The sequence below is a fragment of the Pimephales promelas genome, chromosome 19 (assembly GCF_988280905.1).
Source record: "Pimephales promelas chromosome 19, fPimPro1.hap1.1, whole genome shotgun sequence".
Classification (NCBI taxonomy): Eukaryota; Metazoa; Chordata; class Actinopteri; order Cypriniformes; family Leuciscidae; genus Pimephales; species Pimephales promelas.
Window position 1 is genome coordinate 15,764,476 of NC_142787.1, and position 25,691 is coordinate 15,790,166.

The 25,691-nt window shown below is 36.2% G+C and overlaps 1 protein-coding gene across 3 annotated transcripts; it reads left to right on the forward strand.

Moving 5' to 3' along the window:
- The first annotated feature begins 6,666 nt into the window (after positions 1-6,666).
- On the forward strand, positions 6,667-23,381 carry nr5a1b (nuclear receptor subfamily 5, group A, member 1b). 3 transcript variants are annotated; one of them, XM_039689532.2, is made up of 7 exons: positions 6,667-7,375; positions 8,084-8,202; positions 8,683-8,824; positions 10,094-10,790; positions 20,168-20,287; positions 20,385-20,532; positions 22,941-23,381. In XM_039689532.2, exons 3-7 carry the CDS (start codon positions 8,796-8,798, stop codon positions 23,192-23,194), a joined length of 1,248 nt encoding a protein of 415 aa, XP_039545466.1. In that variant the 5' UTR covers positions 6,667-7,375; positions 8,084-8,202; positions 8,683-8,795; the 3' UTR covers positions 23,195-23,381. The 3 variants fall into 3 exon arrangements, with proteins under 3 accessions (XP_039545466.1, XP_039545465.1, XP_088979831.1); XM_039689531.2 differs by having other exon boundaries at positions 6,668-7,375; positions 10,078-10,790; XM_089123705.1 differs by lacking the exon at positions 6,667-7,375 and having other exon boundaries at positions 7,382-8,202; positions 10,078-10,790.
- Positions 23,382-25,691: the final 2,310 nt, after the last annotated feature.

Sequence of the window (25,691 nt, forward strand, 5' to 3'; positions counted from 1 at the left end):
CGAAACCAAGGCTGCTTTAAAGTGGGCGGACACATCATAGAAGTGAAGTTAATAGTATAGATATGCTAATACCCAACTGGAGAGCAATCCGATCAGTCAAAATGCATAAACTTGACACGGCCCTCTGATTCCTCAGTCTAATTGCCTTAGAACTGGATATGGGTCTGATTTATCTGAGCCTATATTCTCTTCTTGAATTGAGAATGAAACAACAGGAAAAATACAGGACGCCTTTGGCCATTGAGAGAGCGAATTTTGTTTATTAATGTGTAAATTGTGATGTCAAAACTTGCAAAGTTGTCTTTAAATGCTGGATATAGAAGAATGTCTTTGTTTCTTTTTGACTTGTGAGCAGAATTTTGAGTGTCCACTTGAACTAATTTAGATGCCCATGACCTTGTTCACTCTTCATTCAGTTTTCTTTCCTCTCTCCTTTTCTCCATCACAATCATGATGGAGTAGTTTGGATAAACCGAACAATACAACAAATTTAGCAAACTTATATCCTGAATCAGCATAGAGTTCTATGTGTAAGTTCTAAGTGAAGATCCTGTTTCCTGTGTCAGGCTCCGCCCCTTCCTGCGGGGAGTAGGCTACAGAAATCATGACTGTTTTTAGCACAACCTTTTCTCTTCCTTAGTCTAATTCTTCCAAAAGATAACTTACTTCCATATCCTCTCATCTGACATTTTGGTTGGTGACTAATTCTCATAAAAATATGTAAGCAAACGTCTCTTTCACAGCTCCACAACTTTGATGTTTCAAATATTGCGCCCTTCTCAAAAATGTTTTTGTTTATTTTAATTTGTTTAAGTCTCTCATAACTCAACTTACCTGTATGTCTCATTATATGAGGCCCCGTTTACACGAAGGGAAAACGCAGATATTTCCCTGTGGTTTGGCCTCTCATTTACATGAAAACCCCATTTTTATCACAGAAAACGATTATTTCTAAAAACTCCGGCCAAAGTGGAGATCTCTGAAATCGTTATGTGTTGTCGTGTCAGCTGGGAGAAACGGTGTTTTAGTTTCTCTCTTGTCGATTCTGAGGATTCTGATTGGCTTGCATGGCTTTATCCTTCTCCCTACACTGCCGCCCATAGGTTTGGCATAGATATGATGGCGATTGACGGCGGGTGTGCGCACGATGTTATTATTGAAAACGGAGAGGGGGAAAATATTCGTTTCTCTAAATACCCGGCTTTGTGTAAACGGGCTCAAACACCACTTTCGGACAGTACTCGGACGTCTCTCAGCGCCGTTGATTACGTCATTGCTGTCGCCCATCCGCCGTTTTTACGATCAGTGCAATGCATGATGGTATGTAGGGCTTGGGTTAGTGACCATCGGTTGTACACTACTTTTCAAAATGCATTCTGGGATACATTGAGTGGACCATGTAGGGTATAATAATCATCATACATTCAGACAGCACTACAAAATGGCGAGCTCACTATGTAGTCCACTATATAGTGAGTAGTGGGAGATTTCGGACACAGCCCATGTTAAAACAGAGCAGTTAATTTTCCCGCGGTTTGTGAGATCCGTTCTCAGGGCGACATTGACAGGTACAAGCCAAAGACAAATATTACAAGTTAATTTCTCAGTTGTTTCCAATTCTCATGTTGGCTTAGTTTGAGAAGCACATCTGTAAAATGAAAGCAGTCTCAGATAGATTAGTATTTTTTGTTTGTTTTTTGTTTTTTGCCTAACTTTGTGTTAAAACTTTCAGTTTTAGATTGTTTATCAAATCTACGGTCAGAAGACAGTGCTTCTGTTTTGATGTTGTCAATTGCCTGATGTTGATAGCCTACTAATTTATTTAGGAATGAAATGCTTCTTTCAAAATCGAAAATAAAAACTTTAAAAAAAAAATATTTAATGAACATTATTGAACCCTGGCCATGAATTGCAGTGATTTTTACTATATATAAGGCTTTTAATAGGCTATAGCATCAATTAATGGCAGTAAAAGAAGCTTTTCTTGGTCTTAGTTTACACAAGACTAAAGATCTCATTGGCTATTCTTTCAAGATGAACAAATCTCTCTTTTTTCACTCCCTTTTTTGGTCATCTGTGTTAAACACACATAGGCCTACACAGTCATTCAGGTTCACTCTGACACAAGTAATCTTATCTGTGCGGAACATTCAAAATACTGATGGCTCAGATAAGAAACTAAAACACACAGAGACCTTCACACACTTAACACTCCTGATGCACACACAGGCACACGTGGCTGTTTTAGGGCTCGTGGCATAGTCAGTTATATGGTTGTGTGTGTGTGTGTGTGTGTGTTATACAAGAGTGTTTGAAATCAGCTGTGTAACAGGCTCAAGGTTTTGAGGGTCTTGGGGTGAAATATTTTACGTCATTGTAGAACAGATCTCAGGGCCGGGGCACTAAATGCCACACTCACTAACACACACATTACCACCACTCCATCTATCCATCTGCCTGTCTCTGTCTGTCTGTGGCAAGCTGTTTCAACATTTAATCCTTATACACTGTAAAAAATATTTTCAAGATTTGTTATCACAACATATTTTCTTTTGTCAAATCAACTTTATAATAATTTATTTAGTTGAGATAACTTATTATTTTGAGTTTCTGATGGTTAAATTAATCTACTTCATTGTATTAACTCACTTTTTCCAGTTCAATCAACTTAAAATTTTAAGGCAACCCAGGTTACTTACTTACTTTTTTAAGTTAAACCAACAATATTTTTTACAGTGTAGTAATCACAACAGTTTTTCTTTTGTCAAATCAACTTAAATAATTTTATTTAGTTCAGATAACATATCATTTTGAGTTTCTGATGGTTAAATTAATCTCCTTCATTGTATTAACTCACTTTTTCCAGTTCAATGAGCTTAAAGTTTTAATGCAACCAGGTTACTTACTTTTTTAAGTTAACCCATCAATATTTTTGTACAGTGTAGTGTCTATTTTCATGATACTAGTAGCCTACTTCTTCATACTAGTGCTTATTTTTTTTAATAGTGCCTATTCTTTAGATATTGTGTGTCTATTAGGTAGTATCTTGTGTACAAGTCTCTAAAAAATAAGAACTAGTGAATAACTAGTAGTATCTTTTAAAAATGTAATGGGCACTACTAAAAAATAAGCTAATACTTAATCGGACAGATACTAATATCTAAAAAATAAGTACTAGAGGCATAAAAATACTAATAAAAATCTATCTATCTATATATCCATCTATCTATCTGTCATAGATAATCTAATATATTTCACCTATATTTTTTACTATATATATATATATATATATATATATATATATATATATATATATAAAGATATTCAATGTTATATTTTGTAATAACTTTTATTAAGAAATGCTTATAATATCTGCAAGTAGCCTGTAAGAAATGTCATTAAAAAAAAAAAAAAAAATAATAATATATATATATATATATATATATATATACTATTTGCTCCTCAGTATATTGTAGTAGACATTCGGCTATAAACAGTACGCAATTATAGCAACATATTCAGTGTATGCTTACATTTATTAAACTCATATGTCTAACCCTCCATGAATCCTTTGTGTGAAAATACAGTGTGTGAGTTAACCTGGGGGTTACATCAACAAAACCAAGTCACTTTCTAAAGGTAAGATTGAGTCCTGCATGTTTTCACTTTTAACTTTGTGTAAATAAAGACTAGTTTACCATTCTGTGAGCGTAAAAAAAGCTGTTTTCAATTTACTTGACGCAAATGATGCAGTGACAAGATCTTGCTGTTATAGACCTACATACTTAACACACTTGACATGTGTAAGTGTGTGTATTTGGAAAGCAATCTTCAGAAGTGTGTGAAAGCGTGTGCAGGTGAAGGACAGTTAAAAATACAGACCACCATGTTCACACACTCACACACACACACACACACACACACAACGATCCCCGTGATTTCGCCAAAAGCCTAGAACAACATTCCTCTCCGAAAATTTTCTGACCATAACCATAAAAAAGTCCTATCCACATTCATGCCCCATAAGTCACCACAAGCACAAGGAAATACTGAATTACAGTGAATAAAACTGATGTAAAAGCACCTAACCCATTGTTCAAACTGTGCACTTGTCCCTCAAATCTGATTGGTTGATTGTTCAGGAGCAACAAAGATGTTGATCCAGGAACATGTTGCACTTGGTGAAATCACATTCACCCACACACACCCTGGTAAACACAATTACACTGCTGCAAGTGCAGAGTATAGAGTACACTGTATAGACCAATACAAGGAGAGGAATACTTTTTATATGTCAATTTCCTAATCTCACTTTTAACAGAATGCATTAAAATATGGCTAGTATGAAAGCTAATCGTTTTTCTGGCTTTTCCCCCTTAATTCTCATTCTTTTCCCTCTTCAGCTATTCATCTTTTATCCTGGAATATCATTTTAATTCATCTATAGTTGAGTCATGTCGGCGGAAAGGCCACGAAGGTCAAAGACTACAAAGACTCTTTTGAATCTCTCTTTATTCCCCTTTCTCTCCTCTCTTCCTGAATAAAATCAGGTGCGATGTTCAGGTCTTATGTGAGAAGTGACGACTCCATTGGACGTTTGGGCTTTCGACCTTGTTAGGGCGAATAAAGTCTATCTTTTTTTTTTTTTTTGCTTGTTGTTTAATTTTGACAAATATTTTGATCGACAGACTAGATCAAAATATCTATTGGAGATGAACATCTATCCCGTCAATGAATGGGGAACCATGTGTTGTGCATGACAATTCAATAATCACCAATTCTGTTAGGCTTTTAATGAATATTTTTAGACGTTGTCACTGCTTTAGGCGCTGGTCTTAAGTAGATCCTTTTCAATGTGATGATAAATGGCCAATATAATATGTATAGTTTTGTTATATTATGATCCAAATGTAAAGTTTGGATCATAATATAAGCATGCCAAAGCATTTTGGTTGTGTGGTATCAAATGTGTGGGTGTGGCTGATATGGATATAGGCCTATTGGATTATAATAATATGCCAAACACAACAATGATGTAAAAATATTTTTTATTTTTTGCTTCTATTTTATTTGTCACTATTATAGCAAATGTTTGGATGTGGGCCAGTAGCCTACAAAACTGTGATACATGATAATAAATGATAGAATTGTGATGATTGTATGTTTTAATAAATCCACTAGTAAAATATAAATAAAATAAAATATAATATAAATATTTTAAACAAATAAATGTTCTCTGTTTATTCTAATATTATGATCAAATATCTGTATAATTTTTTTTGTTGTTGCTATATATTCATTTAGAAATGAAAGGAGACTCCAGCTTCAACAATCACAATTGAAAGATTTTTTCTTCAGTGATTACTATTATAACTATTATTATTATTATCTATGGGGAGGGGGTATATTTTGGCTGACATGTCTATTCAATGTCTAACTAAATAATTAGTCCTGCAGTCACAGATTATTATTTTTATCAAACGGTGACAAGTGACCTGTGTTATTCTGGCACTCTGATCTGTGCTACTCAAATATTTCCTGAAGTGTATTAATTAATATGTTAATGAGAAATTAAAGTGGGCCCGTCAGCTATTGTCTTTATTGTGCGCACACATGTTCCACGTGTCTGTGACGGAGAGCGATCTTCAGCACCTCTGCACGCGGTGTTTCGTGTTCGTTATTGATTAAGAAGCACAATGACTGATGGGAAATGCGCCATATGGAGACACTCGTGTGCAGGAGTCACAGAATGAAAGATGTTTTGTTTGCGCGTGTAAGCGTTTGTGTGCGATTGGAAAACCAGTGCCGATTACTTCATTAAATTGAATAGCCTATATAGGCTATGTATAGGCTATATATATTTGATGGTGAAATTAATGAGGACATTCTCTAATTTTCTGACACCCTAATGTTATAATATTTCGTAAGAAAAATCTTCCTCAGATTTAATCGAAATGTTTTAAGTGTGTCCACTTTTGCACATTCAGGATTTATTAGTCGGTTATGATTGCGGTGGATGATGATGTAGGGAGAGAACCGTCAGTCATCAGACTGATCCAACCTGCTTTTAATGGGAGAAAAGAAAGGAAGTAAAAGTAGGCTATAACATTTAAATAAACTGTCATGATACCAAACAAATAATTAACGGGGTCAAGTATTTTTCTAACGATTGCATGACGGGTCATACAAGTCAAAATAAAATACTAGCCTAATGGACAACTTTTGCTTTAAGAGTTGAACTAAAGCATGTCAGCTAGATCACACTCTGTCATTGGGCTGTTATTATTAGCGTATTAATTCACTGCTTTTGAATGTCACGTGGATCTTGATCTTTCAGCGTTTATACACTAATAATAAAGGTTCTTTACTGGTGTCAGTGGTTCCATAAAGAACCATTTACATCAATGGAACCTTTCAATTACAATCGGTTCTTTAAAGGGTAATCTTTAGATTTTTTAAACGTTATTCACATTAAATAAAATGGTTCTTGTCCAGTGAACTGGCAAAATGTTTACTTGCCAGTTAAGGCCCCAAAATAGGTCGTCTATGGCATCGCTGAGAAAACAAACAAACAAACAAAACAAAAAAAAACGTGTTGGAACCTTTATTTTTTTTTTAGAGCAAAAAAGTTAAAATTAATTCGCATTTATGAGTGAGCAAATGCTATTTATAAACACGTAGGCCTAATATAATAATGAATAAATGTAAGGTTAGCCCACTTTAAGATTGTTTGTGCACATGATTAGGCTATGTATTATTTTAACACAACAAAAATGTTAACATGTTCACTAAAACATTTCATGATCTATAAGTTATGACATCATGTTTTACATTGCTTGAACTCATCAAAATAAGCTAAGCAATTTCAACTTTTTTTAAGTTCAACTCATTTTTCAAGTCAGTTTCGTGAAAATTAGGTTGAGATGACCTAATCAACCAAGTTGGTTGTACGGAAACTACTTTTTTTGTTTTGCATGCAGCGTTGATTTGTTTGCTCAGGTAGGTCTTCAAATAAGAGTTCATTTCAATCCGAAATTATTCAGCGTTCCTTTGAAAACGTTTTCATGTCTCCTCCCCATCCCCATACCTGTTGCAGATAGGCGCTTCTTCCTGTCGCTCATTCACTTCTTTTTTGTATGTGTGTGCGTGCGCGCGAATATGAGGGCATGTCTACTATGTGAACGCACGAGGCCAAACACTAATAAAGAGCTGCTGCCCTCGCGCTGTCCTCGCAGATATCACGCAGGTTTTTACCGGGGAAACACGCACACAGTGAACCGGCAGGCTCGCGCGGGTTCGCGGTTCTAGTGATTAAATTCCTCGCGCAGAGATCAGCAGCACTGAAGCACCGCAGAGGAGCAGGAGTCACTGACAGGTAACAGTTCTTTCACTTCAACATCACATGCTTTCGTGACTTCATTTGGACCCATTTGCATTCCAACCAAACTACGTGAAAAAACGATTATTCTGTAATAGTAGGCCTAAAGTGGATTTTTTTTAATATATAGCCTATCACTAGGCAATTAGCCATGTTTAAGACAGCATCTGTAATATAGTCTATTGATATTTACGCTAATACAATAATACAAATAGATTGCATTATTATTATTGCTCAATTAAATGCCGATGTAATATTTTCTTGTTCATTTAATGTGATATGATTTTAAACATGTATAGCCTACTGCTTAAAATTGCAATGCCATCATGCTAAAATGTCAACTGTAATTACATATTTAAATGCACTTATTATCAATGAAATTAGCTGCTTTATTAGATGTAGGCCTATATATTGAATGCGATCATTTCAAGCCCGTATTGTTTAATTATTTTTTGATATCAGCTCACATTTCAAATAAAGATTTCAATTAGAACCGTCAAATATTTTACAATCTGCTGCATAAATACATAAGCTATTTAGCCTATATTTTAAATGATCTAGTTCCATCCAGAGTTTCATGGAAATCCATCGATGTCCTGGTCCAGAAATGAATAATGTGACTGCAAGAACATTTTTAATTTTAACATTTTCGATACGATGAACGTTATTCGCACAACCAGTGTGTGTTTATGTGTGTGTGCGCAGGCGCTCGGCGGGGCGGGATGGACTACAGTTATGATACGGACCTGGAAGAGTTGTGTCCGGTGTGTGGGGATAAAGTTTCTGGCTATCATTATGGGTTATTAACCTGCGAGAGCTGCAAGGTAATAAATCAGCCTTTAAGACAGTTTCAATCTGTTTTAGGTGACCTAAAATGTAGTAATTTATGTGATTAGATTTACTTGTTTTGTACAATTAAGAATAATTCGTTTAATTTAAATGTTTAATTTAATATAGGCTATTTATAATTTTGAGGGTCAGGTGAAGAAACATCTCTGTAAGCTGACAGATGCAGTTTCAATTTTTTTTTTTTTTTTTTTTGCATCGTAGCCTATTAAATGTTATATTTTGTATGATTATATATAGCCTAGTTATTTATTTATTTATTTATTTATATATTAGGGTTTTTTAGATGTTTCCGTCACTGCGAACAAATTAATAATGAATATGTGCATTTTTAAGCTATGTAATTGCATTTTTTTCTGAAGAATTACATGTTTAAATATATTAGCCTATTTATTTATTGTTTTTAATTTTTTTTACCTCTGACGAATCGTAACAGTATTTTTTTTTTCATGATAAAGGGTTTCTTTAAGAGGACCGTACAGAATAACAAACGGTACACATGTGCAGAGAGTCAAGACTGTAAGATTGATAAAACCCAGAGGAAACGGTGTCCATTCTGCCGCTTCCAGAAATGTCTCAACGTCGGGATGCGGCTGGAGGGTGAGCGGAACAGTTTCATCTCAAATTCACTTCAGCATTTCTGCATCTGAAATTTATAAAGCATATATTTTGGAGGTCAAATAATAATCAATTATTTAAGGGATTACATGTGTAAATAGTTTCGTATAAAATGGGTTATTGTTCATCCATTTTTTTTTTCATTCTTAGAGCTGTTACTATCTTCTTATTATTTTACTAGGCCTATCTTATTTATTATTAAATATAGTACATGTATGTATTATATACCCACGATATATAGCCTACAATCTTATGCCTGAACAGAACAGTAGGCTATAAAAAAACGAATCAGAATTTAAATTGAATTGCAGCCGGTTGATTAGTTTCGGATGTAGATTTAGAATAAGAGAAAAGACCAGGGGGGGAAAAAAGAATCAACAGTCAAAAAAAAAAAAAAAAAAAAAAGAAAGAAATTGCAGTGCTTCTTGCAAGGTCGCTATTATCTGCGGGCACCTTTGCGTTCCCGGCTGCGCGCGCTGCTTGGATCAAGGTTAAGTATTCATTTAAGCACGGCTCTATTTTAATCAGTCAGGCTATAGAGGTATTTTTAACTAGCTCGTGAGTTAATAGAAGGACGAATTTTAGAAAAACGGACAAGAAGTAAAATTCAACTTATCCTTCACTTCTAAAAACAAAGATTCCAATTAGAACTAAAAAGGGTTTTACCGTTTTATGTCATATAAGAACATTTCCAGTTCAATAAATACATTATTTATTTATTTATATAATTCAAAGCCAGAAACAAAGCAAGAAATTAAATTTAATTTGAAGCTTCATTTGAATAGGTTATATAATGTATTAATTATCACACACACACATTTAATTCACTGCAAAAAAAAATATTTTTGGTTTAACTTAAAAAAATGAAGTAACCTGGTTGCCTTAAAACTTTAAGTTCATTGAAATTGAAAAATTGAGTTAATACAATGAAGGAGATTGATTTAATAATCCACCACATAATAACCATATAAATTATGTAAGTTGATTTGACAGAAGAAAAAAAGATATGAAATGATAACAAATCATGATTTTATTTTTTATTTTTTAAATGACTTCAAAAAGAACTTAGGCTAGAGAAATACTTTTTTTAATTTGATATTATTTTTGTATAAAAAAAAACTTGTACTTAGATAAATTAGAACATCAATACTTTTATGATACTATGAACAATACTATAATACAAATGAACATTAATTATAAAGCGCAATGCAACATGGTATTGTTTGTGCTCACAGCTGTCCGTGCCGACAGGATGCGAGGAGGGCGAAACAAATTCGGCCCCATGTACAAACGAGACCGGGCGTTAAAGCAGCAGAAGAAAGCTCTCATCCGGGCGAGTGGCTTAAAGATGGAAGCCACGCCCCCTTTGCTGTCATCACCACAGTCTGACTACAGCTTTAGCACTGCTCTCTCCATTCCAGCTCAAAAAAACACACACCTGAACATCGGCACCTCGCTGGCCCCCACCGATTATGAACGCAGCCTGTACGCATCCAGTTCCCTGAGCTTATCCGGCCCAGTCCCGGCCCACACCCCTCTGCCAGCACAGTACCCGTATCCCAACCTACCCGGCCGCGCCATCAAGTCCGAGCATCCCGACCACTACACCAGCTCAGAGCACTACACCAGCGCCAGCTCCCCAGAATCGGTCCCAGGCTACACGTACATGGATCAGACGCGAGTGTCCAGCAGCCCGCCGCTGGCCCCGCCGGGCTCCACGGTCCCGCCGCTGGTTCTGGAGTTTGTTCGCTGTGAGCAAGATGAGCTGCAGGTGCAGAGCAAGATAAGCGCTCACCTGGCCCACCTGCAGCAGGAACAGAACTCTCGGAGTCTCGCAGCCAAACAGGAACGGCTCAGCACCTTCGGCCTGATGTGCCACATGGCCGACCAGACGCTCTTCTCCATCGTGGAGTGGGCGCGCAGCTGCATCTTCTTTAAGGAGCTCAAGGTGAGTGTGAACACGGGCGAAATCCTATTATAATCCGAATTAGAAGAGCATTGAAAGTAATCTCACCAGCACACACACACAATGTTTGCATGAACCGAGCGGATGCAGTCAGCATGATGAGATGATGCTGACATGGATGAACGTGTGTGTGTGTTTCCAGATAAACAGTCAGGCCTGCTGTGTTTGCTCTGTCACATGTATAATGCTAGTGATGTCTGATGTGATTCAATCAACAGGAAAGTATTCGAGGAAAGTTTTCTGGTTGTTCTTGTCGTAGGTCATTTTTAAAAGAACAAACGTGAATCATTGGATTGTAATGAGGGTTTAAACTGGTGTCGATGGTAAAGACTGAGTATATTAGACTCAATTTAGATAATACACGACCGTTCAAATGTTGCGTTTGACAATGTGTTTTTGAAAGAAGTCCACCAAGGCTGGATTTATTTGATAAAAAAATACGGTAAAACCGCATTTTGTTCATATCAATGTTGAAAACAGTTGTGCTGCTTCATATTTTTGTGGAAACAAATTCAAATTTTTTTTGTGCTGGATTCTTTGATGAATAGAAAGAACAGCATTAACTTGAAATATAGATAATTTGCATATCATTTGTCAGTTCTTATCAACTTAATGCACCCTGAATAAAAGTATTAACTTCTTTAAAAAAAAATTACTGACCCCAAACCTTTGAACAATTGTGTAGTTATGTGTAGTTGCAAATACCAAATAAAATGTTCTGGGGTATCACAGAAGTAAAAATATCTAATTTGGGGGGAATTCATACTGGACACTGAGCTGAATTCATCACAAGGTTATTAAAGCGATACTCCACTTTTTTTTGGAAATAGGCTCATTTTACTTCTCTCCCAGTGTTAAACAGTTGAGTTTTACCGTTTTTGAATGCATTCAGCAGATTTTCGAAAACTTAGAAGAATATCAGTAACCAGACAGTTTCTGGTCTCATTGACTCATAGTAGGAAAAAAAAAAACATACTATGGAAGTCAATGGGTCCAGAAACGGTCTGTTTACTGATATTTTTCTAAATATCAGAAAATCATCTCAATGTATTTGAAAATGGTAAAACTCAACTGTTTAATTCTGGGGGAGTTGTAAAATGAGCCTATTTCCAAAAACAGTGGAGTATCCCTTTAAACCTTGACTGACTTGCTGGCGGTTTAGCGGTATCTTCGTTAACATAATCTAGACTTGAAGGGGATCATTTCTTTCATATTTAAATTGCATTGATTGTAGAAGTTTGGATTGCTGCTATATATTTCGGGTTCATTTCAGATGGTTCATTTACTTTTTTCTGGAGAATATAGCGTCTTAAAATTGAGAGCTATATAACGTCCATTATAGCCCATGGCATTGAGGGGTCTCTAAATAAAACACTTGAGTTTAGGTAGTCCTGAAGAGCTCTTTAAATAAACTCTAGTGTGTTTGTTGTATTAGAGGAAATAGAGGATACACTCCTTTCTTTTGTCCATTCTGAGCTCCTGTCTCTCATAGTGTTTCCAAACTTTGCTGACAATGCAGCATACACACAATGATACATTACAGCATTTAAATCACACACGCACACACACAAAAAATAGAGATGAAATAGGGGTAGGAAACAGAGGTTTAAAAACAATTAAAATTTTTAAAATTAATTAAAAAAAAAAAGGCAAAAGGAAAAATGGTGTGTGTGGTCCTCCATGGTAAACCCTACGTTATTAATACTAAATGTTCTCACTAAGATTGTTATAGCAGTAATTTTTAAACCTTATGGTGACATATTTTGGTCACCATGCATGGAAAACTGCTTATAAATCATACTAAGTTTTTAAATGTAAAAATGCAGAAAGTTTTCTGTCATGGGTAGATTTAGCAACAGGGTTAGTGTAAGGGCAATGGATATGTTTGTATAGAATTAAAATCATTATGTCTATGGGATGTCCTCATGAAACATGGAAACCCAGTGTGTGTGTGCGTGTGTGTGGGGGGGTTAGTAACAGCATTCCACTCCAGATAAGGGGAGAATGTGAATGTTGCAGTGTCCGTGTGTTCAGTCTGGCCTGCATGTGAAGGTTTTTCTAAATTCAACTAATTCTACAAGTCTCTTTCATTTTATTCATCAGATTCCTCCAGAATGTATAGTCGTTTTACTCGTTTGAATATTATTCACTCCTAAAAAAATAAAGATTTATATTAGAAAGTATTACTAAATACTGTAATGACTGATGTCATAAGGAAATCTTTTTACTGACCTTTTCATTTATCCTTAGAAACTCTAAAAATACTCCAAAGTACCCAATGAAAAGACTAAACCTAAGAACCTTTGAAGGATCTTTCTAATTTTTTTCTAACATTACAGCATTTCAAACACACACACTCAATATACAGTACATAGTAACTTGCCGTTCGAGGGAATTCTTGTCAGTCTTCTTGTCAAAACACACTTTGTGTTTTCATTGGACAAAATATACAATCTTTTAGTCTGTTAGTGTTATTTCTGGCCTGTTCTGTCATTTTGTGTAATCATTGTTTCGGAATGTTAACATTTCCTTATTTTTAAAAAAGTATAAACATTTTATTTAGCTAAGCTATTTTAGCTACTATAATATAGCCCTAAAGTACCATAATAATGTAAGCTATTATATAATAATACCATGGTAGCTTCTGTAAGTGATATATGCCACTGACTCTAAACACACTGAGACAGGATACAACAGTACTAATACCATCATCACTTCCTCTGTCTGTGCTGATGGACTGTTTCCACCTCTCACTGTTACCTGAACAGGTGTGTTCATACACACATATCACACCCACACACACGCCGGATGTTTACCGTCTGAAGAGTAATGCAGACCTCATTCAGTGTGAGTGTGTGTGAATGTGTGACAGATTGAAAAATGTTTTGGATGGTTTGTGTGCATCACAAGCACTCTGTGTTCAGAATAGCATACTTGCAAACAGTTTGCAGTATAGCATTTTCTTTGTATGTCTGCAATATACTGATGCCTTGCATTTCATTCAAAATTTTTGGTTTTTGAAAGAAGATTCTTATGCTCGCCGAGGCCACATTTATTTGATAAAAAAAATAGTAAAACAGTTACACTGTGAAATATTACTACATAATAATAATAAAAAAAACTGTTTTCTATTTGACAATTCCACATAACTTTTTGTTTTCACTTATGCATGAAGTGGGGTCATATGATGCCATTTTTGTACAGTCAATATGAATGTTTAGGGTCTAAATGAAAACTTTGTAATGTAATTTGTAATATATTAAAAATTCTCATTAGTATTTAAAGAAAACACAAATTTTAACTAGTCAAAAACGGCTCTGTTTTCAGCACGCTGTTTCAGTGCATATGCCTTTAAATGATAATGAGTTTCACTCGCCCCGCCCCTCTTTTCAACACAACACAACACAAGTGGATTGTTACCTTGACAACAGTTGAGGGTATATTTTGGAGAAAGAATGGTAGTGGCAGTCTCTGAGGACACATCTGTGCAACCGTATCAGTTTGAACCTATGGTTTGAACTGGAGTAAAACATCTGTTTCCCCGGAGCCATCTGAATCCTCAGAGCCGGACTAATCCTTCCGCACGTTCAAACGTCTTGACCCCGCCTTTGCTTCAGTTTCATTGGTTGAAACTGTAAACCAATCATTTTCCTTTCCGCCCTCAGAACATGTTTGAGTAAGTAAAACTGCCATCTGCAAAGAAGTGCGACAATTAAAGGGTCTATATGTAGGAATTGCTGCCATCTAGCGGTAAAAATCTATTTTGCATTCAAACGAATTGTGCTCTCCAGCGCCTTGCTTTTTGACATGCGCGTTGCTTCAACGGTAACTATTATGTACCAAAAAGCTATGACAGGATTAGCACTTCATGGAGTGTTCCTTCAGGTGAACATGTTTGTTATTTCAAACAAACAGGAACCTGAAACAGCGAATTAACTAATTTTACAGTATGAATTACTGACTGTGAAAAACATGAATTATTGTAATAAGTAGTTAAGCCTTCTTTATTCTTTATATTTTATGAAGTAGCCTACGTGCATTAGCACACGCAAGGTCTCTGGCTTACCTCTCTGCCATTGCTTGAGTGCGTGGTTTGGAGCACAATATCGGTATCGCACGCTCGCTCTAGAGTACAGGATATTTTAACTAATTTGTGGTATAACTAGTCAATCACGAGTTGCTCAAAATGTAGATCTATAGATAAACTCATCTTTCAGGCATTTGACCGACCGGGTTGACACTTCATCGTGAGAAATCGTGGGTGTGGCGGCATGAGCGCGTGAGAATTGACCTATGGCTAAGCCATGCCCACTCCACTAACTCGGACAAACAGTCAACATTCGTGGACAGGCGCTATGGCAGGTGTCACAGTAAGAGACATTTCACAGGAGGCAATTACTGATTTTTGGAGAAAAAAAAAGATTATATATCATCTTGAAGTCACCAAAAGGGCCTTAACTATGCATTGGAGGTTTATATTTTAGCTCTAGGCAAAAATGTACAGGTCACAGGGTAAACGTGATAAACCGCATTATCGTTGCCATCACCGTTTGGTGCTACAGTATTTACATGAATCATTCAGCACAATATTGTTAACATTTGTTATCTCGGTTATTTACAGATACGTTAATGAAGCTAAGTGACATGATGTACAAGGCAGCTAGAAGCTAACGTCAACGTTTTTTAAAGTTAGGCTAACTTTTACGTTCAAATAAGATAACGTTCAAATACGTCGTTGACTTAACTTAGAACAGATGTAGATATCCTTGTTTAATTTATCCACGTTTAGTTGGTGTTTTGGTCTACCGCATAACTTAATCCAGAGCAGACACTTATCTCGGTTAAGATGTGGCTTGGGAAAGGGTAAAAAAAATACACACCATCGCCCAGCATCTGGGGAAACTAGTGTCGGAGTTGCATGTACCCCATGCACACCGTTTGACCATTTTAAACTTAAAATGACAAGAAAAAACGAATGAAAACTAACTAACTGTTGTTCATTTCAATGGATGTGGAAGCAGAGAATGTCCGAGTGTATTGGGCTTGCTGCGCACTGTGATTGGCTCATCGCTTTTGAGGGTGTGGCTTAGCCATAGGTCAATTGGGTCAATTGTGTGAGTCTCACACTGAATGCGTGAGAGTTGGCGGCCGTTACGTTAATGGTCATGAACATTTTTTTTCCGGGATTTGAAAAGATTAATATGAAGGTTAATACAGTTTAACACTTACTTCTTCTGGAGGTGCAGAGGGAACATAAATAGTTGGTACCGATTATTTTTTCTGAAGCAGCTTAATAGAAAAACTATCTTTATACTGACCCTCGTGTAAAGAAGTCTACGATAAATGATTCGTTCAAACATGAGAGCATTGACATTGACCGTGGGGAATATTCCCTTTCGAAAACAAAACTCAGCCACTGTGTCTTCAGTGGTTTGGGTGTAGGAACATCAAAATGACTCTGTGTTTGTTATAACACCCAAGAACAGAACACCACAATCGCTTAGACGCCATTCTGCTCCTGCTTATCAACATAGCGGACTATGATGACAGCTCGCTCAGGGGTGCGTTTCCTGTATAACGACGTAGTTTGCTGCTTCACTACTATAGTACGATGCATCGTTGGAAAAATCAACTAGCTAGTGTAGTGAAGACTGTTTCCCGAAACCCACTGTCGCAAAGTATCGTTCAACCACGTTGGTTTCGCACGTGGTGGAGTAATAACTACTTTTATTGAAACCGTTTGAGATCCAATTAACGCTAGATTTGTTTTCTATAAATTACAGACATGTCATCTGAGGACTAATTGTTTTGAAAAATTTTTAAAGGACATTTTAAGGCAATGGATTTCCTCAATTTTTTGAAGTGAAGTCAACTGATCACTTTTTACAGTAAACTGCATTCTCAATGTAGCTAATGTCCTCTTTTATCTGTTATTTTTTTCTTCCTCATTCACACAGCTGGAAATGTGTGTCCTTCTGGGTCAAAATCCCAAATTCCTGCTAGACAAAAAAGAGGCGGGTTTATTCCACAAAGATACAACGGAGAGAGAAATAGCTACAAGAATAAAGCCTGATGTGTTGTGGAAGTCTGGGGCTGTGGGCAGGTATTATCGCAGATAAATGAGGGTTACAAAATATATAAAGCGCTGACATGGAAGTGTTGTGGTGTTCAAGTGTGGACGTGAATGTGGATGCGTGTGTGTGTGTGCGATTTCAGAGTCAACAGCTACTGCTGAGAAATGCACAAGGGTCTTGTTTTACTCATAATCTTTTCAGAGTAAAGCTTTTTCTCTGTCCCATATAAAAGCCCACACCGGGGTGCCAAGGGCATTTGACACTCTCCAAAAGCGGCTTCACACAGCACTTATAGTGATGCCGCTGAGGACAAACTGAAAAATACTAGAACACTAATGGTTGTAGTAAGTTGCAAGTCCAGTATTCAAAAGGGAAGTCTGTTTTAATGAAAGTCCTTATTGTGGCACTCAGTATAATTTATTTATTTTCTATATTTTATTCTATGGACTTTTTGTCACTTTGATAAATCAATAAGCCTATTTTTCATTTTATTCTTATGCAGTCAGGGATTAATTGGTACCTTAGACGAGAAAATCTGAAATTTTCACACAAAATGCAATAAAAAAAAATATAAATGAATGCTACTCAATGAAATAAATGTGAATTTGGCTATTAATGGTTGCATATACCTTCATTTTGCAGAATGCATTTTAAAATACTACATTTAAAGTCAACATGAAACAAGTAACCTGAGAGAATCATTTATTTGCTTTCAAAATATCTATCTATCTATCTATCTATCTATCTATCTATCTATCTATCTATCTATCTATCTATCTATCTATCTATCTATCTATCTATCTATCTATCTATCTATCTATCAATCAATAAATCAATCAATCAATCAATCACTCACTCACTCACTCACTCTATCTTTCTATCTATCTTTCTGTCTGTCTGTCCATCCATCCATCCATCCATCTGTTGTCTGTCTGTCTATGTATAATTTTATAATAATGAGAATGATAAATGACCAATTTAATATGGCTCATTGCTTTGTTTTGAGATTCTGCCTGTCCAGTTTTGCTGTTATGTGACTGAACGTTATTTCTGAACTTATTTCTACTTTAATTACAGGCTATGTGCTTTAAATCATAGGCTTCTGTTGTTTGATCATACCTTGCTAGCTTGATTCTTAGCATTGAAAAACACTAGCTAGCAGCAAGATCCCTTCAAGTTAAATATAAGTGTGTTTTTATGTTTATTGGTGAAGGCTATATTTTGTGTCGTATTTGAGAAGTTGCTTGTGACTAGTAATCGGCTGATTGCAGGGACACAGATGTTTACAGTTTAATGGCATTCACCTCAGCATTCATTGCTGTCCCCCATTTGCATAGAAAGCTCTTACATGTGTGTGTTTTGTCTGTCTATTGCATACACAGACACACTGTGTTGGTTCAACAGATGCGCACATGCAAGACTCCAGCTTCCTTCACTGTGTGCAGAATGTGTGATACAATCTCTCGTCATGGCAACAGGCATAAAGGGAGTGATGGATCTAGCGTCCAATTCTCTGCGCTTTAAAAAATACAGAGCAATTAACTGTGCCGCCCCGGGAGGCTTCTGTGGGGTCACGAATCTTGTGTGCAACAGTGAGCCGAAAGTTGTCTCTGTAGAATTATATATTCAATCCAATTTTGTGAATCCAATCCAATGTACTGGACAGGACTATGGACTGTGAAGCACAATAGTCCTGCAGATCTTTGAATGAACACTGAATCACATCCTCGGCTCTGCTAACCTGAATGATGGTTCAATCCATTCTGTTCCATTTTTATACAGTAACTCAATTCTGTTGTAGGCGGTGAAAAACTTGCAGCTCTCTGAGAAATGTGTGTGGGTGAGGCTTTGTGTGTGCGTGTGTGTGTGTGTGTGTGTGTGTGTGTGTGTGTGTATTATTTAACTTTCAAAAGGAAATATCAAATTTCAAAATACCTCAACTGTTTCTCCTCAAATCTTTCTAAAGTCTTATGCTTTTAAAATTTTTGTCTCTTTTAGAGTTTCAGAAGAGATTTCAGTAATTTCTCACATTTTGCTTAAATTTGCCAATTATTTCTCAACAAATAGTCTTTGTCATTTCATATTTATACATGTCTATCATTTTTTATTATATTTTTGTCTCATTTGTTTCCATTTATTTATTTTTTTATCTTAAAAATTTAGATAAACAAATGAAATAGTGTTCTTATTAAATGAAATATAAGTGATGGGTATTGGGTAAATATAAACAAATGTAAATATTATTGTACAATCACTGTAAAAAATATTTTCATGATATGTTATCACAACTTTTTATCTTTTGTCAAAAAAACTTAGATAATTACTGTGGTTCAGATAATATAATATTGTGAGTTTCTTTTCATTAAACCAATCTCCTTCATTGTATTACCTCGTTTTTTTTATTTCAATAAACTCCATTTAAAGGGATAGTTCACCCAAAAATGAAAATTCTGTCAGTATTTACTCACCCTCATGTTGTACCAACCCCGTAAGACCTTCATTCATCTTCAGAACACAAATTAAGATATTTTTTATTAAATCTGAGAGCTGGATCACTCCTTAGTACTCGTCCATAGGCTTCTTGAGGGATTGAAACTTGCTGGCCTCGAAAAGTTAATAAAGACATCGTTAAAATAGTCCAAGTGACTTCAGTGGCTCAATCTTAAGTTTATCAAATGACAAGAACACTTTTTGTTTGTTTTTGCGCACAAAAAGTATTCTCGTCACTTGATAAAGTTAAGATTGGGCCACTGTCGTCACTTGGACTATTTTAACGATGTCTTTAATAACTTTTTGAGGCCGGCAAGTTTCAATTCCTCAAGAAGCCCATAGTATGGAGGATTGATCCAGCTCTCAGATTTTATCAAAAATATCTTAATTTGTGTTCTGAAGATGAACGAAGATCTTAAGGGGTTGGAACAACATGAGGGTGAGTAAATACTGACAGAATTTTCATTTTTGGGTGAACTATCCCTTTAAGGCAACCATGGTAACTTACTTTTTTAAGTGAAACCAACAATATCTTTTACAGTGATGAAATAAAATGAAAAAATAATAATACATATCAATAAATATAACTACGTTTTTGGAGATTTGTAGCCATTACGTATAGAATCTATGAAGCATCTGAGCAATTATATTTCCATAAATAATAATTTTTAGATTGTAAAAATCTACATACATAATGCAAATGCATATTTACACAAATATTTGTACATTTCATGTCCATTTTCATTTATTCACTCTCTCTCTCTCTCTCTCTCTCTCTCTCTCTCTGCTTCACAGGTGGGAGATCAGATGAAGTTGCTGCATAACTGCTGGAGTGAGCTTCTTGTGCTGGACTACATTGCCAGACAGTTGCATCATGGGAAAGAGGACAGTGTGCTTCTCATCACTGGACAGGAGGTAACACACGCGCACACACATGCACATACACAATATATATATATGTACATCTGTGCATTGGATCCTCTCAATTGATGCATGTGTGTATGTGGGTCAGGTTGAGCTGGCGTCTTTACTGGCCCAGGCAGGGGTCACTCTGAGCGGGATGATACAGAGAGGTCAGGAGCTGGTGCATCGTCTACAAGAGCTTCAGCTGGACCGCAGAGAAACCGCCTGTCTCAAATACCTCATCCTCTTTAACCCAGGTGAGACAGAACGTGCTATTACTGTAGCTTTGATGTGATTGGCTGACGTCTTTGCATGAAAACTGCTGAACTGCTCTGTGTGTGTGTGGACACTGTTCAAAAGTTTGGGGATTTTTTACAAATATATTTTTTTTTTAAGTAGTCATTTATGCTCATCAAGACTGCATTTATTTCTTCGAAAATACAGAAGTGTAATATTGTGAAATATTTTTTTTTACTATTAAGTTTTATTTTATATTTTTAAGATTTTAAAATGTAATTTATTCCTGTGATGGGAATTGAGAAAGCATCATTACTCCCGTCTTCAGTGTCACATGATCCCTCAGAAATCATTCTAATATGCCGATTTGCAGCTCAACCAACATTTCCAATTATTATCAATGTTGAAAACAGTTGTGCTGCTTCATTTTTGGAAACCGTGACACCTTTTTTTGACACCAGGATTCTTTGATAAATAGAAAGTTTAAAATAACAGTATTAGATTTAGAAATCCTATGTAACATTAAAGGGTTAGTTCACCCAAAAATGAAAATTCTATCAGTATTTACTCACCCTCATGTCTTTCCAACCCCGTAAGACCTTCGTTCATCTTCGGAACACAAATTAAGATATTTTTGATGAAATCCTAGAGCTGGATCACTCCTCCATACTAGTCCATATAGGCTTCTTGAGGAATTGAAACTTGCTGGCCTCAAAAAGTTATTAAAGACATCGTTAAAATAGTCCAAGTGACTATTGGCTCAATCTTAACTTTATCAAACAACGAGAATACTTTTTGTGCTCAAAAATAAACAAAAATAACTACTTTATTTCAACTATTCGTTTACTTCTCTCTCTGGCTCGAGTCAGGTTACTAGTTTAATAGCGTAAGTTTCTGTTGTTGTACGTCACACCCATCACACACATGACCAGCGTCGGCCAATAGTGAGCCTACGTGTGACGTAGCTCTACGCAATCACACTACGTTAACTGACTAGAGGCTCATAGAGAAGGAAGTGAATAGTTGAAATAAAGTCGTTATTTTTGTTTGTTTTGCGCACAAAAAGTATTCTCGTCGCTTGATAAAGTTAAGATTGAGCCACTGAAGTCACTTGGACTATTTTGACAAATCTTTAATAACTTTTCAAGGCCAGCAAGTTTCAATTCCTCAAGAAACCTATGGACTAGTATGCAGGAGTGATCCAGCTCTCAGATTTCATCAAAAATATCTTAATTTGTGTTCTGAAGACGAACGAAGGTCTTACGGGGTTGGAAAGACATGAGGGTGAGTAAATACTGACATAATTTTCATTTTTGGGTGAACTATCCCTTTAAATGTCTTTACCGTCACTTTTGATCAATTGAATGTGTCCTTGCTGAATAAATGTTTTGATGTCTTTAAAGATTAACAAACTTTTGAACAGTATTAATGTGCTCATAGTTGTGGCATCATAACCAAGATGATTTTACCTGCTTATTTTCCATAAATCATTGGGGAGTAAGATTTGCATAGTAACTGTCCATTGAGCAGCTTTTTATTATAATTTCAAAAGACCAAAAACCCGTTGCCCATGATATGACTCAATTCAAGACTTTTTTTATTAACCTTGACTGAGTCTTAAAAAACGATAACTATTCATCTATGCACGTCTTTTGGTCTTTGAATAATGTTTCGCTTTAAAAAGTTCCGCTCAAGTTTTGCTTCTTAACTAACTCCTTTAAGAGCCTTCGCATCATTGTGGAAGAGGTGGGAAATTTCCTCTCTTTCTTTGTCTCTCTCTCTCTCTCCGTTCAACGCTTCTGCTGATGTTTTAATAGTTGAATATAAAATACATTTTTATAGCCACCGCGGTGGCACCGTCACCCTGTCCTCCGTGTCGTATTGAGCGTATCCATGTTTCCCCCGCTGGGGCTTGACCGAGGCTAATTAACTTCTCAAAAGACGAATATTGCATTGATTTTGATCCACGCTAACGAGGACGCGAGTGTATCGGGCTATTTGTTGTGAGTGGCAGCGTGTTTTGTGTGGCGTGGGCCGTGCGCTAACTGGGTAATGGTCTTAATTAAAATGAAAGCCTTCTGAATCGCTCCTGTTTACAAAGGCAGGGAGCCGGACCACTATCCACTCGCAGACGCACACACACACCGTCTAGAGCGAGACTCCGGCTCAAAAGAAGTTTAATGGATTGACCCCATATTGGTCCATGCTACCGTGGCCCTCTCTTTCTCAGCTTCAGGAGAAAATGCTCCTTTATTGTCCACGTTCCCTTAAGTGAGAGCAATTTAGCTCCAACAAAAGCTGCTTTTCATAATAAGAGTGCCTGAGAGCTGTGTGCATGTGTGTGTGTGCGTTCAGAAAGTGCTTGAAAACCCATTTTCCACTCATGCGTCTTTAATGAGACTCTATCGGTGCATCTCTCACTCCACAGACGTGAAACTGTTGGAAAACCAGCCTTACGTCGAGAGCGTGTACGAGCAGGTGAACGCCGCACTGTTGGAGTACACACTGTACGCTTACCCTCAATTCCCGGACAGGTTTAGCCAGATCCTGCTACGCCTTCCCGAGCTCAGAGCGCTGAGCGCGCAAGGCGAAGACTACCTGTGCTACAAACACCTGAGCGGAGAGGTGCCCTGCAACAACCTCCTCATAGAAATGCTACACGCCAAGAGAACCTGCATATGACTCAAACGCACACTCACACACACAACAGCCTGATTCCTTCGCAGATGTTTCGCAGCAGTCATCTCTCTCACACAGAAAACCTCATCAACCATGCCACTGTGTTTCTGAAAGAGGAAGACGGGAGATGTCAGTGTTAGTGACTGTGTTTATAATCCACTCTTAAAAATAAAGGTTCTTTATTGCCATTGATGGTAACAACTTTCCATTACACAACTTTTCTTTATAGTGGGAAAAAGGTTTTTTTTTTAGGAACTGTTCACTGAAAGGTTCTTTGGGGAACCAAAAATGGTTCTTCTATGGCATCGATGCAAAAAAACAACTTTTGGAACCTCTATTTTTAATGTGTATCGGGTGCTGCAGGGAGGACATGTTTTTTAAGGCCAGCCCTGAGGTTCGCATCACCATAGGTTCCCTTGACAAAAACACATTAGGATTTTTCCATTGGCTTTTGGGTTATTGCACAAAATAAGCTCTGTGACTCACACAATTTAGGATCCTTCCATGGCTTTTCTCATCAAGATAATATTCAGAAAATGAACAAGTCTAAACACAATTGCTTGAAGTAAAAAATCTAAATGTGGGCTGTAAAGGAACTACACCAAGGTCGCATGACATTAACATCGATTTGAATGTTTTGCTAGCAATGTCATTAAGTTTAATTAAAAAAAATAATTTAACTTAATGGGATAGTTTACATAATTTAATTAAAAAAAACATAATCTTGGTTACGCAAACATTAAGGGGGCGTTACGTTTTGTAATCTTGGAAACTATAATTATGGGAGCTTTACTTTTAAATGTTCTCTAAATAGTACACTCTAAACAATGATGGGTTGTTTTAACCCAAATTTGGGTCAAATATGGACAGACCCAAATGTTGGGTTAAAAAAAGTCATTTAAAATATTAACCCAACTTCAACTTTTACTTTCAACGGTACATGTTATAATAATGCATTATATCTTTTCATAAATAATTGTAACCAAAGTTAAAATGCATTATAATATTTGCAGGTTAATTGTTACATTTGAAATTGGTTGTTTGTTATGCATTATATTGTACTATATGCACTATATTTTCTAAAGGCATAACATATTAGCATATATTATAACTTGGTTACACTTGTTCTTGAGACCATACAATGCATTATAAGGTGGGAAGCAAGGCAAAATTAAAGCATTAAAAATACTGTTTTACCAAAATCTCAAGAGGTATTATTGATTAAAATGTGAAAATATCTTGAGATTGTGTTCACCACAGACCTTATTTCAGGCATTTAACCAAAAACCCATTCAAAAAATCTGGACGATGGAAGAACTTGATTTTGGCTTAAAAAATACATAATTCTTGCAGCTCACTATTTAAAAAAGCAACAGATTGTGCCTTCCCTCTCATTAAACACTCGCTCTAGCACTTCTTTAAAAAAAAAAAAAAAAAAAAACATTATAAAATACAAAGTGAGGCAGTCACAGCCAAGAACCGCCCAGACAGCATGGCCGTCATGTCAAATGAGATATTTCAAGAAATACTAAATGAAGTAGGCTAAAGCACTAATGAAGCTGTTGAATCTAATGAATTCCTCGAAAGGAGTCAGAAAATGAGCTAAATAACCCTCATTAACATTCTCTTTTTAAGATTGAAAGCAAGAGAGAGAGAGAGAGAGCGAGGGAAGGTGCCATTCAACAAAGCATTTCCTGCACACCCATAATAGCTCATGACATAACCTAGTGAGCTACCTAGACAGCATCTAAGATTTTGGCCAAAAACTAAAGAAACATCACCCAAAGTCAATCCCAGAAAGCACTCGAATGAGCACAGTGAATACATATATTTATATAGTATTAAATTATTATATCATTATACATAGCCTACTTATTATGTAGCCCCGCCCCTTTTCAGCGTTGCGCTCGTTGTCTTTTGACTTCCGGTCTGTATTTCCAGAGATCTTGCATATATGAATGCACTGCTCGTAAAAAAATTCCCGGTCGACATTTGTTAAGACATCTGCTTTACAATGCTTATGATAAACATTACAATGTTCATGATAACTTTTGTTAACTCTACAATAAGTAAATCCACTTCACCAGCTACTGGACAGCGATGCCATAGAAATACACAGAGCAACCGTAAAACCGGAAGTTCAAAGACAATTTTCTGAAGATGACGGCGCCAACGTTTCTCTGGTGCATAAGTTTGGGGTCAGTACGTTTTTTTAAATGGATTTATTCACAAGATAGCATTAAATTGCTCCTAACGTGACAGTAAAGACATTTATAATGTGCAAAAATAGTCTTTTGAACTTGTAAAATGTATCAAGAAAATGTATTAGGGTCTCCACGATAATACTTAGCAAAACAACTGTTTTCAATGCTGAAAATGAAAATATTAAGAAATATTTCTTGAGCAGTAAATCAGATTAAAAATATTTCTGAAGGATCATGTGACACTAAAGACTAGAGGAAGGATCATTTCAGAATTCAAATAATAAACAGTTATTTTA

Coding starts and splice junctions, on each gene's coding strand:
- nr5a1b (XM_089123705.1), top strand. CDS start 8,068: ATGTGTGTGTGCGCAGGCGCTCGGCGGGGCGGGATGGACTACAGTTAT. Junction 10,791..20,167: donor TCTTCTTTAAGGAGCTCAAG/GTGAGTGTGAAC, acceptor TCTGCTTCACAG/GTGGGAGATCAGATGAAGTT. Junction 20,533..22,940: donor CCTCATCCTCTTTAACCCAG/GTGAGACAGAAC, acceptor CTCACTCCACAG/ACGTGAAACTGTTGGAAAAC.